This window comes from Netta rufina (genome assembly GCF_964035555.1).
Source record: "Netta rufina genome assembly, chromosome: 3".
Lineage (NCBI taxonomy): Eukaryota > Metazoa > Chordata > Aves > Anseriformes > Anatidae > Netta > Netta rufina.
In genome coordinates this window covers 56877762-56890803 of record NC_140125.1, presented here as the reverse complement: position 1 = coordinate 56890803, position 13042 = coordinate 56877762, and the positions used below count along the sequence as shown (strand labels likewise).

Below are 13042 nucleotides of genomic sequence, written 5' to 3'. Positions count from 1 at the left end.
TATCAGTAACTAAAGTTTTGTATAGGGTCGGTCTCATTTCTATTCCTTTTTCAATGGGAAAACAAAAACTTCAGCCCCTTGCCAATGGCGTTTAACCTACATCCATAACTCCTAGTAATATACTGAGTGATTATACCACAATAATAAATTCTAGCATATCTGTTCCATACTCTTAATTTCTTAGGAACCAAGATGTATTGATACGTATAACAAGCATATAATAAAAATACAGTGATTTCATACATTCACTCAATACAAACGATGTAACAGTTATCTTGCATTTAAACTCTAACATGAAATTCCCAAACTGCAGATTTTGCACGTGTTAACTTCCAAGTTCAGAGTCTCAGTTTTCAGTTTAATTCTCCACGTTATACTGAATCTCCTGCAAGTGTTTTCATTAAAAGAGCAGAGCTACCGCACGTTCACCACAATAAATGCATTCTGCCAGTATTCACTGCAGTAACCACCTTCAGGGGAGGGCAGGAGTGGAAAAACAAAACAAAAACAGCTGTGATCTCATTAGCCAAGCTCATTAGGTAAGACCTCATTAGCCACCATCCCACAATAATGTGCATAAACCCTGCAGACACTAATGAAAAGGAAGCAATCACGGACCAAAAGCCAAATAATCATATAGCGCTGCAGCCCACTGTCAACCAAGCAGTTAAAGTGCTGGAATGAAATTGGGCACGATGCTCAGCGAGGCACAGCTGAAATCCCACGGTCAGGCTTCTCAGGCACAGAGCATCCCTCGCCTCACGCCAGCAGCACAAACAGGAGCTCTGGGTGCTTCAAAGCCTCTTCCAGGACGAGGATGTACAACTGAGTAAGCAAGAGGGTGTCTAAAACAAAGCTGAAACTCCAAAACGCTTCAGCTTTCCTTCTGATAATTTGGCCTAAGAGGTCCTTAAGTAAGTTTTCAATATGAGTAACTTTTAATATGTCCACAGCATGAGAAAAACAAAAATTTATTTTTGGCTATTACACATTGACTTTATCTTGATTTTGGTCTGTTTCTTTGGTTTGTAAACAGTTTAACCGCTGTACAGTTTTTGTATTAAGTTCTAAAAAAAACATACTATAATTATACAGAGTTTAATAAATTCTGCTATTCCCAGCTGACTTCAGCGAATTTTTCCCTGTTTTCACCAAAAGAAAGATGAGCAGTGGCGTCATCCACAAACCTTTGTCGGGAGCCTGGAACTTTAGTGATCATCAGCTTCACTTCACTATGAGAATCACCAGTCAGGCTAACAAAAATTTCCTAGATAGTGTTGATATAACAGTTTAAGCATTTTAAAATTATCATTATTATCATTAATGTCCCAGTATTTCAAGACAATTTTTCTTTTAAACCAGGCTATTTTGAAACAACCACACAGCTTAGGAAGTTAAAAATACTCTCACAGCTTTCTCTTCTTCTGCAGTCATCTTCAATTTCTCATTACTTCGTTCACATTTTAATGTTCAGACAAGCAGTTTAAATCTGCACTAGCACAGAGCCCCTTTCAAGCAGAAAGACAGTATAAAAGGCTTTGTTTTGATGTTGTTTTAAGTACCTAAGAGGTATAACTTATCTGTTAAAAAGGAATTTATGTTTTGAAATGTCCAGTTCAAATTTCAGCGTATCAGTTCCTACTGAATCTATAAATGAGTCTAGACATTTTTTAACAAAATATTTTTTCTGCCCAAAAAAGGAGTGAAAAGACTACTTTTGTTCAAGTCCTACAAAGACTAATAATTTGTCTTTTCACTCTAAAAGGATGACAACTCCTCAGCCATCCAAAGGCCAGCTCATCGTCTGTATACTTTATATTTTGTATGAAATGCCATTTACAAAACAGTAATGCAACACAGCTATTACAAAAAATAAATCATGTAACAACACAGGTATTTTATCCACTATGAACCCAAATTTTAAAATGAGTAAAAGGAACACTTTACAGGAAGCTAAAAATGTAATATGGTCCCTGAGAAACTGACTTAAAAAAATGGAAAAAAAATAAACAACAAATTTCCTTCAAACAAAGTATGAAAATTACTGAGGGGTGGACTTTAGGAGTCCCAGATCACGTCACACGGGAATGCTAGCCTTCTAAGAAACAGTAATAGAACTTATTTTTTTCCAGTAACGTAAATCTAACGTGATTGTCCCCATACTAGTTTGTAGAAGACATACTCACTACCCACTTGTTAACATAAAGGAGCAGCAGATTTGGATTTCTCTACTCAGAGAAATCCAAACCAAAACAGACACACTATACAGATTACGTGGATATAAACATCCAGCTTCTGAGTGATGAATTGAAATAGATTTTTAATCAAACAACTTCCACAAATTTATAAGTCTAATCTCACAGTTTGGAGGCTGAAGATGTACAGAAGTATTATGCATGAGCAATGGATACTTGAAGATATAAGGGTAAGAAAGCAACCAAACTTCTGAAATGACCTGTTTCTCACTCTGCAATGGATATCAAGAATCGAAGCTGAGAATTTACACCTACCTACAGCAACCACGCTGAGCGACAACAAAAGCAGCAAACTGTCCCCCGTCAGACTGCTGTGGCATTTTCACTCTTCCTTTAGGAGAAAGGGACATCAAGCAAAGAGGACCACAGACCTTCACATTTCGCTCCACAGATGCGCATGCATCAATGATCAAAAGCCATACAAGTAAGTTCCTCGAGGTCCTGAGAGGACACGGTATCTGAGGAGCCAACATTACTTCCCACACACAGCTATATTCTCTATTTTCATGTCCCTCCACCCCCACAAAGAAAAGGGGGAAAAAAAAAGTGGAGAAGCTGAAGCTGAAATGTAAGTAGAACACCAAGTGAGAAAGGAGTAAATTAAAAGATCAAAAATCATGTTTAAAATCATGTTTAAAAGATGATTTCTCTATGGAGCAATATAATGCCATCAAAAAAACGTAATAATAAAAAGCTGCTTAACATTTCACCATCTTTTAGAAAAGGAGTTAAAATGTTACAAAACCATAAAATGCCTCTGCAGTTTCAGAGGAACTAGAGAATGCACGACTTCCAAAAATAGGAGAGGTTATCCTTCTGTTATGCTCATAGAATTTTACTCTGGGAAAAAAAAAAGAAGAATTTAATAATTATCCATTTCCAGATAAAAAGACCTAGCCTTGAAACACAGAAGCGCATGGCCTAATATCACATGCTACTGGTATATTTCCAGGTTAAAAGGATTTCATTTTGTATCATATAATTCATTCAAAGCAGGTTTAAAAGCTTAAACAAGCTTACCTGCTCAGTGAAGTGCTACATTGAGACAGGCTAAACCAAAACTGCTCTCTTTTGACCAGAGAGAAACTATAGGTGAAATACTCCCACAGAACCCTGAAAAACTAAGAATATACGAAGCAAGCAAGCTTTTTGCAATTAAGGAAAGGAAAATCAGCTGTCAAGGAAAACAGCATTAAATAGACTTTGCCCCTGAAAGATATTTGATTCTGACAGTTAATATTTTCAGGGTAAATTAAGTGCAAAGAATAAACAACACCTGGTCAGAATGCATTAGCAATTTGCCATATCATTTGGTAGATCTATATAAACTACGTACAAAAAGTAAACCCAAAGGATTAGGCTTATTGCATTCCATGTCTTTTTCACTAACGTGGCAAAACGAGAAATGGAAATATTGCTCTGTTTTCATTTTAATTACATTTTTTTGAACAACAAACACTGGGGGGAAAAAATGCCTATTCATCATTGCTTTTGCCTACGCCGTTAAGCACTGCTGAGCGGCCTTCCATATAGGAAGGGATGCAGTTCTCCATTGAGCAATCACTTTAGTTTCTAGGTCGTAATTTTCACTTTAAAGGCCATCTTGACATCTTCAGCAGGAAGTGTCCTGCAGGCTTACAGTAGCCGCTAACAGCTGAAGTCAGAACTGGTAGCGCTTCCTTCTAAGCAACGCGCCGTGTACTTACATCCTACAATGACCACGTCCTTCACCTACACATCATAAAAGCAGCCAAAGAAAGAAGAAGGAGGTTACTAGATGGAGCACGTGCCACCTACTTGGAATTCAGCCTCACACTGAGAATCCGCATCTTGTAAGAGCAGGAAGCACAAGCCATGAGACGAAGATGCCTGTTGATGCCACGGAGAAAACACTCAGCTTGCTGACATGGGTGTTTACACACAGAGGCTCGTCACAGCGAGCAGCACCACTTCACCGCCGCGTGTGCTGGAGGAGCTCAATATTGAACCACCTACACCGCATCAGAAAGGGTGACTCACGAACGTCCTCCAGTCACACTGGTTTTCAAAGCAGGAGGGCTGGAAGAGGTTGCCAGCAGCCATAAGAGCAGATAGGAAGCAATGATTTGTACACACACATGCGCATGCACAATCTCAGTTTAAACGATTTTCCAACATCCATCTTTGGGAAAAGGGTGCAATTAGACAAATGCCCACCAAAATCACGTTTTAACTAGCTCAGAAAAAACTCTCTAGTTGGTTGAATCAGTGCAAGCATCAAATTATATCAGGAGTGATAGTGCTGTGACTCACAGTTACAGAGAAAAGAGCTGCACTGCTTCAGCCCTGCCAGCACCCAGCCATCTGCTCCAACCTTCTCCGAGTTACTGACCCTGCAACAGAGCTGACAGAAGAAAACCTGACTGTGCCCGAGCCAGTTCTGTTCCATCAGCATCCCCGCTCACATCCACCTTTCATCGGAAGCCTGAACCGAAACAGGTCCAGTGCAGACACGTTCCCTCTGTGCCTGCTCCAAGGAGGAGCTGTGCTGGCAGCCAGGGGCAGCTCACAGCAGCAGAGCTCACAGCCCATCCATCACAGCTCTGAACTAGCGAGGCTTCTGCATCCATATGAGACTTGCCATTTAACAAGATGCCTGTTTTACACATCCTCCTGCGTTAAATATGCCATCCAGCCTCCTCGTTGCTTTTCTGTAACCTACAGTAGCCCAAATGACCCTAAGCATGAAGGACTCTCCTCTCTTTCGAGGATGCATACCTAGCTGAATAAAAGAAGTAAGTATGAAGTGCCTTAATTTTGCCTGTCTTTATTGCACCAATAAAGGGCTTTACATATATGCAAATACAGTGGTTGAATGGATTAGGCACAGCAGCAATACCTGCCCTTCAGTTACTGATGCCATCTTTGCTCTGGGGAAAGGAATTTGTTTTCCAAACTTGTCATGCAGATACTTAAACATGAGCACTGAATAATTATTTAAAAAAAAAAAAAAAAAAAAAAAAAAAAAAAAAAAAACTGTGGTCTCTGTGTACGGGGACAAGGCAAAGCAAAGTCCATCATTGAGCCAAATTTGCAAGAAAAAAAAAAAAAGAAAATCATTATAAGGTTAGTCAGGAACTGCATTTCCAAGGTAAAGTAACATACCCAAATTTTAAAGACAGATTGAAGTAAATTGTGGTGCTTAATCCTGAGCATTTTCAAATAGACGGAATTTTTAAGAGTACCTCAAGCACAACATCTCTGCTGGGTCCCCAAAGTACTTGCAATACATCACGTTATATTTAATAGACAGGTTACAGAAATAAAACTGCTTATTTGCATTTCCTTCCTTCAGAAGCAAGGGAAGATGCAGCAATTAGATTGCAACTGCTTGGAAGCTTAAGGTGTTGTTTTGTGTTTGTTTTTTGTTGTTGGTGGTGGTTGGTTTTTAAAGCAAAATTTCTTTTACCTCTTTGCAAATGAAAAATAATAGTGAAATGACAAAAGGAAGAAGTAGTGATGCACCTGGAATACTGAGGAGAAAAACACCAACAGAGAGAAAGGAATAAAAACAGCAGAAAGCAGGAAGTGGAAAAAAAATGTAGGCAGGAAAAAGCACAGAAGCATAAATATGAAAAAATGTGAAGATTACAAAGGCATGATTCAAAGTCAAAAGCTACGCAGGTCAAGATGTGTTTGCTTTTGGAGAGCTACAATTTGTTGATTCAGTAAAATGCATTTCTACCCTGGAGATGAGTCGAAAGCACATGAAATAGCTCTGGATGAATGGGTATCAGAGCAAAATATGAGGTACAGGAAGAGATGACGTTAGAGGAACAAAAGAAGCCAGAAGGACGCAGAACAAGTGTTTGTTAGCACGACTCTCTCAGAGATCAGCTGCCACGTTCATCTCTTTCCCAGTCCCCCTCTTCACTGCCTGCAACTGGGGAATGACTTGGGATGTCAGTACCCTTTTCCAGTTTCCAAAACCCAAGTGCACAATGTACTTCCTTCCAACTGTAGCAAAGAACAATTTGAAGAACACACACAGTATCTTCCTCTTCACTGAGAGCTTCACCTTACAGTTCAGACACACAAGGCATATACCCATTTAAAAATCACTTGGGCCCACGTGTACAGAAAGGACTGAAGCACTTTGCTCTCACATTCTGGAAGTGGCTGGTTGAGGAGCAGCTTCCTTACAAAATCAGTTAAATAACAGAAGTGACATTCAAACAACTGGAGACCTCAGCTGATCAATAAGTAGCAACTTCAGACCACTAACAAGAGATACAATGAGAAACTGCTTCAGAATAACACTTTTTAAGCAAGGAAAGTCCCCTTTTTCCTTTATAACCTTACCAAGCATTTGTAGTTCAAACACTGCAAATATGCTGAGCACCATTCCCAGTCTCAGAGTTTGAGGGACTTGGTGGTGGTGTTTTTTTTTGTTTTATTTTGTCTTCAGAGGATGCACAGTAATTCCAGCATAAGTGCTTTTTAAACACCAAACCTACCTTATCATTATTGTACAAATTAAATACCATTGCTGCCCTCTATTTTTAATTTCCTTGAAAGAAGAGTGCGAGTGATACAAGAATGACTCAAGAACAGTACACACGCTTTTGCTCATACAGTTACATAAAGCCTGAGATTTCTCCTTGCTTCAGACTTCTGGTTAGAAAAAGCACCAGTTTGGTATCAAAATGCTGTACCTTGACTCCAAACATGGTCCATCACATACAGTTACACTGCAGATAAGCTCAAAGCCACAACACCAGTTGGAGCATTCGAGTCTCACAGAGCACATAACTCACGGAGGTAATGAAATCAGGTGACAGAGAGCTAGCGGCTCACCCTGCCCTAGCAGTTCTGAATCACGCAACTGCAGAGAATATTTCTCTCTGAAGGATCGAATTGTTAAAACACATAAATAAGCCGTACATGGTGGTTTGGCAAATAGGTTTTACAACCATGACTATAAAACATTACACTTCCAATCCTACATTTACATTCTGGTGCTTATGGGAAGTCCAGCACTTGCCTTTGGAGGCCCTAGTGAAGGTGATGAGACCACACACAGATACAAGTGTCAGCCCACACGGAAAACCTTTCCAAAATTAGGCCTAATCACGCCAACCAGAACAGAGTAGCAGCCAGTCCTGATGCAATACTACCAGCAGACACCTTTGAAACCCGTTTAAAAACAGGAAAGTAAGTGCACGTGCAGTAAATGGATACCATCATCCACTGTGCCATTGCAATTACTCGAAGGATGCTCAAGAAGTTTCATAATGCCTGCAGGAGATGTACAATGAATCACTCCTCTAGCATCACCAGGAGCCCATTGAAGACAGTTCACCTGAGGAATTCACAGACACCTTTTCCGGTCACACGGCTTTAGACTCTGATCACCTGCTGAGCATTTCTACCTTCTTAAATGCTACCAGTATGTAACAATTGCCTTCTACATCTAACTGGCACAAGTCAGAGTTTGCTAACATTGCTATCTCTCTCTTTAAAGGCAACAAGCAGTAATCTATGTTCAACTGTATCTTTATTTTCCTGCCACAAACCACAAATCAAGCTAGGATAGTTTTAAAACAGGTGAAGCAGGATGATATCTTTAAAAAGAACTCAGTAGTTCCTATAGCAAGTATTTTGCAGTCTGAGCACCGTTGTAACTCAGTGCTTTAAATAACTAAATAAAAGGTGAACTGCATTTTACATATCAAGTACCTAATTCTTTATTAGCATGCATACTTAATTTAGCTGCTCCATATAAATTTAGCTGCTGCATATAATTGCGAAAAATCAGTACGTTAGATTTGCTGGCACTGTGTCCTCACTTGATGGAGATGAAAAAGATTCCTGAAAACTCGCAGCAACAGAGAAAAAGGCCCTAGGAGGACGCCAGAAACCTCCTTAAAAAATGAATCCAAAACTGTAAGGCAAACATTGCTTACAATAAGACCAACCTGACATACAACAAGTTACCATCACAAACAAAGTAATGCTGTTACCTAGTGGTGAAAAGCTAGGTACATACAAAATTGCATAGCTCTGCCTTTTCTTTATTTAACTAATCTGGAATTCTTGTCCACAAGCTATTAAATGACTTCAAGAAGGAAAAGACAGGAAAAAAAGCCTGATTTATGAACTAACAAAAAGCATTGCTTTCCTCGCACTCTGTGTGGCTCTGTGGCAAAAGGTCAGTATTTCTGCACCTGCCAGTTTTGATTCTAATCAGTTACCGACGGACAAGCAGCTACCTCATTTCCTGACCGTCCCAAACCTGTTGTTTTACGCTCCTCTTGCAGCAAGAGCTGCAAACCTGCAATATAAAAGCCGTACCACCTCCATCCGAGTTTTCCGCGGAGCTCAGTGAGGGAAGCAGGACCGTGTGCCCCTCAGCACCTCACCAGAGCACGCTCTCAGTTACATAAACCGACGGTAGCCGATTTCAGCCAGCACCCCCTGTGACATCTGGATAAGTGTGTTTATGTTGCTTTCGGTCAGCAAGTAAATAGCTACAGGAAGAGAGCGGGGACATGACAGGCGTGAACGTCACTTACTCAAACGCAAAGAAGAGTCCGCTGGTGACCAGGATGAGCACGAGAGTCAGGTAGAAGACTCCAGTCTGCCGAGCCATCATGATCCTCCCATTGCAGAAGAACTTGTTCCTTCCAGGGAAAACCTCCCATTTCCTCCTGGGAGCTGTTTTCTTTTTCTTGTGGGGAGACTCCATGGGAGACGAGGAGCTGTGCGTGCTGATCTGGCTGTACTCGCAGTCTTTCATGGGCCCGCTGCCACCTCCAGGAGTCATCAAGAGAAAGTAAGACGTGGGGCGAGCCCCACCGGAGAGGAGCTGCGGTGTCTGCAGGGCGGGCAGAGCCGCTCCCGGCCGAGGCAGCCCCGCTAGCAGGCGGGCAGGGGGTGCGGCGGGCAGACCCCGCCGGGCTCCTCGCAGCCCGCAGCCGTCATGCTGGCAGTGCCGGGCGGCAGGCAGCCGGCCTTCCCCCGCCCGCCGCCGGGCAGCACAAGCCTGGCTCGGAAGGGCGAGAGGAAAAAAAAAATAATAATAAAACAAGGTTTATGAAGCGGTGAGGGGCTGTCCGGGCTGATCGCGGAGCCGGAGGGCTGCTCCTTCCTGCCCGCACGCTGCCTGCGGGAGCGGCTCCGCCAGCACAGCCTCCTCGGGGACCGCTCCCCGGGGAGCCCCGCGGAGCCTCAGGGCCGGGGCTGGGGCTGGGGCCGGGGCTGAGGCTGGGGCTGGGGCCGGGCCGGGGCCCGGCAGGCGGCGGCTGCCCGCCGGCTCCTCATCCCCCCGCCCCGCCGCGTCCCCGCCTCACGCCCCGCGCCCCGGGCGGCGCCGGCTGCCCGAGCCCCCGCCTCCCCCCGCGGCGCGGCTCCTCGCAGCGAGGGCGGAGCGGGCAGAGGGGCGGAGGGCGCCGCCGCCGGGAGAGCTGCGCCGGGACCCCGCCGGCCCCTTACCATCCTCCCCACCCTCTACCCGGGCTCATCCCCCGCCGCCAGCCGCCTCTTCATCCCGACTGCGGAGGGGAAGCGGAGCGGCGGGCGGAGCCCCCCCCGTCCTGCTGCCCGACCGCCCGCCCGACTGCGCCGCCCTAGCCGCCCCCCCCGCAACCGGCCGCCCCCGCGCGCGCGGTTGCCTCCCCTCGGCCCCAGCAGGGCGAGGTGTGCGGGGGGGAGCGCCGGGCCGCGCGGGACCACCCTCCCTCCGCCCGCTGGGAGTTGTAGTTTGGCTGCCCCCCTCCGCCCGGCGGCCCCCAAGGAGGGGAGGGCGGCGGCGGGGACTACAGCTCCCGGCGTGCCCCGCGAGCCCTGCGGGGGGCGGGGCGGAGCGGTGGGGGCGCTGAGGCGGCTCCGCCCGACCCCAAATCCCCCCGGGCCGTGGCAGCCCTGCCCTGCCCTGCCCTGCCCTGCCCTGGGCACGGCCGCGGCAGCCCCAGCAGCCACAAGGCGTGCCCATCACGTTTCCAAATAAATTGGGCTCTGTTACAGCACAGCCCCACGTGGCTGAGGGCTGGCCTTAGGGGAGACACCGAAAAGCCAGCGGTGTGTGGGGGCAGCGGTTTCTTAATTCCACGTCTAATGTTGCAGATATTTATCCCTTTAATTCAATAAACTAATTATTTATCCGTAAAGAATGACTGATGACAAAGGAACTTTGGCATCCCATTCTTATTTATTTATTGTATTTATTTATTTACAGTAGGTGCTGCTGCACTGTTCCTTTCCACACCCTCCTCCTCCCCCCCACTTACTGCCAGCAGTTTGCCTGCTACCTCCTAACTTACACATACCGACAACTTTCATTCTTTGACATGTTCTTTATGAATAACTGGTGAGCTTTCTTCCTGTCTTCATGAATACAGCACCAATACATGCCAGAAAGAAGGCTGCTGATAGAAACGTGATTCACTGACAAGCGTTTCAGTCTTCATCAGGTTTTTATTAGCGCGTTGCTGGAGATCTGTACTCTGACAATATTAATGATTGTATGATGTGAAACGACTCTGTTCTCTCCTGAGGTTATGAAATATTTCAGGCATTCAGAAAACAGAGCAAACAGTTTATGTAAAAATGTCATTGTTGGCTTATCTTCATTGGTAGCACTCGGCTAATTTCAGAAACACTCTTCAGAAACAAAACATTTGCAAACAATACCAGCACCTCATTCAAGCTGCTATCTACTCCATGGTATTTCACTTGGGTTTTGTTTAAGACACTGTGGTTGTGAAGCTAATTGAGAGAAATACGTAAAAGAATCTGAGGAGTGCCCGAACAGATAATTTGAAAAGTAAAACTCAGGAGTGGAAGTCCAACTTCTACTACTTTCAATAGGCAATGTATTTTGGCTCTTAGTGCTACCCGTGGTACTTTTCACACAGAAAGCCTGTACCAGTCCCTAATCAGGACCAGTCCTGCCTTGGAATTCAGAGTATGATCCTTTTGCAAATAATGTTAAGACAGCATCAACACCTTTTTAAAATTGCTTTTAACATCACTTGAAATCTCCTGTACAAAGGTATTTTATACAACTAATAGTTACCATTTGATGGTATTTTTCAAAGCATTTCTTATAGTTCATTCGTAATATTAATGAAACTCGTTTTGAGGCACCAAATAGATTAAATCATAAACACAATAGGTAGAACGAATAGGTTCCCTATTCATGAAGCTTTGTAGGCTCACGTGTTCTGGTATGTACTTTTCAATTTCTTATCTGTGACGGAGGTTGATCTCATGCAATGGAAGAATATGGTGCAGCAACAGATACTTAGTGAAGAGAAAAAAAACTATCTTTTTGTTGAGAAAATGACAATGAAAGAGTTGTTACCACTGAAACTTCCTCTCTCTTACCCTGTCTTCTGTGTGGAGGTGTCACAAGGGCAAGTCTTAAAACATCAGCTAATTTGCTGAGAAAAATCATCCTTATGTGTACAGAATGTTGCCATGCTTCATGACAGAATTAACTTGACAATGGTGTAAACATAATCAGAACAGGTATTTAAATGATTAAATAATCACAAAATTAAAAATTTTAGAATTTTGAACATAAGATGTCTGTACTCCACACATCCTACATTGTCAAACCAATACTTCTTATGAAAAAAGAGGAGGAAATAGCAGGTATTGAACTGAAAGATCCAATATTCTCACAGGTGGAAAGACATCAAGGCACTGCCACAGACATGGTTTCTAGGGACATTTTTCAAATCTTTCACAATTAGTTTTTGGAAATACTAAGAGTTTTCTTCTTTTTCCCCTCAACAAACATTTTTCTCATTTTTCACTGATGTTTTTCAAAAGTAACTCTCTACCACTGCTTGGCCAACAAGCCAAGCAATTTTAGCTTCTTACCAATACCAACCATTCCTTTTGTGAAAGTATTTCATTTCCTTAAAAATATTTGGGGTAAGACTGGAAATATTACTAAATTTCATAAAAGTTGCCAAACAGCTTTGGAGGAAAAGTTATTTTGTTTTTGTTTTCCCATTACTCCTCTGAGAAGCTAAATAGATCAGTTTTCTACTTTTAATATTATCTATTTAAAAAAAAAAATGCTTAGTTTTGTTAAAATCATTATATTTCTCTAAAAAATGTAAGCTAAATATTTTGCAAAATATAAAATAACTTTTTGTGGTTTTTTTTTTTTTTTTTTTTTTTTTTTTTTTTTTTTTGGTCAAGAAAACTGAAAATGAAATTACGTACACAACTTCAGTACCAGCAGCACTAACTTTCTTTGAAATGACAGATTTGTTTTTCAGATAGGCCACATTCCCAGAGAAAACTGTCCAACTCATGACCATTGAATTTAAAATTGTCAGTGCAGTAAGTCCTAAGAGACTAGATATTCGGCACGATGAACAGTAAAAAATAAAAATAAAAAATAAGAAGTGAGAGTGAGACACTGAACATCAGAATCACTATCTCAGGAATCAAAAAAGTAAACAGAGGTTGTTACTTCTATGACAAGATCAGCTTCAACAGGTTCAAAAAGCTTACAAGTGTCTCTTAAGTCTTGCTATTGAAAGAGCAATGTGTCAATTTCTCTTTTGAAGCACTGGAAAAAATACTTATTTATAACTTGAATGTCTGAAATGGCTTAATCATAGAGAATCTGGAATATTTCTACAGTTTTTCAACTTACAACTTTGGCTTCTTAGCATATGGCTTCACTGCTTTGGATAGAATTCAGAATCTATGGATATTTTCATTTATTCCAGCAGAAGATGATCATAATTCTCCTTAAAAATGCAATTAAAATCCAAAAGTTTTCA

General features: G+C 42.6%; 1 protein-coding gene across 4 annotated transcripts in view; it reads right to left on the bottom strand.

Annotated features, from left to right (window-relative positions):
- ZDHHC14 (zDHHC palmitoyltransferase 14) overlaps window positions 1–9683 on the bottom strand; it is a 114843-nt gene extending 105160 nt beyond the window's left edge. For all 4 annotated transcript variants that reach the window (XM_084284639.1, XM_084284641.1, XM_084284640.1 and 1 more), the window contains exon 1: window positions 8810–9683. In XM_084284639.1, the coding sequence (XP_084140765.1) occupies window positions 8810–9060 (251 nt within the window). In that variant the 5' untranslated portion in view covers window positions 9061–9683. The remainder of the gene's footprint in view (window positions 1–8809) is intronic.
- Window positions 9684–13042: the final 3359 nt, after the last annotated feature.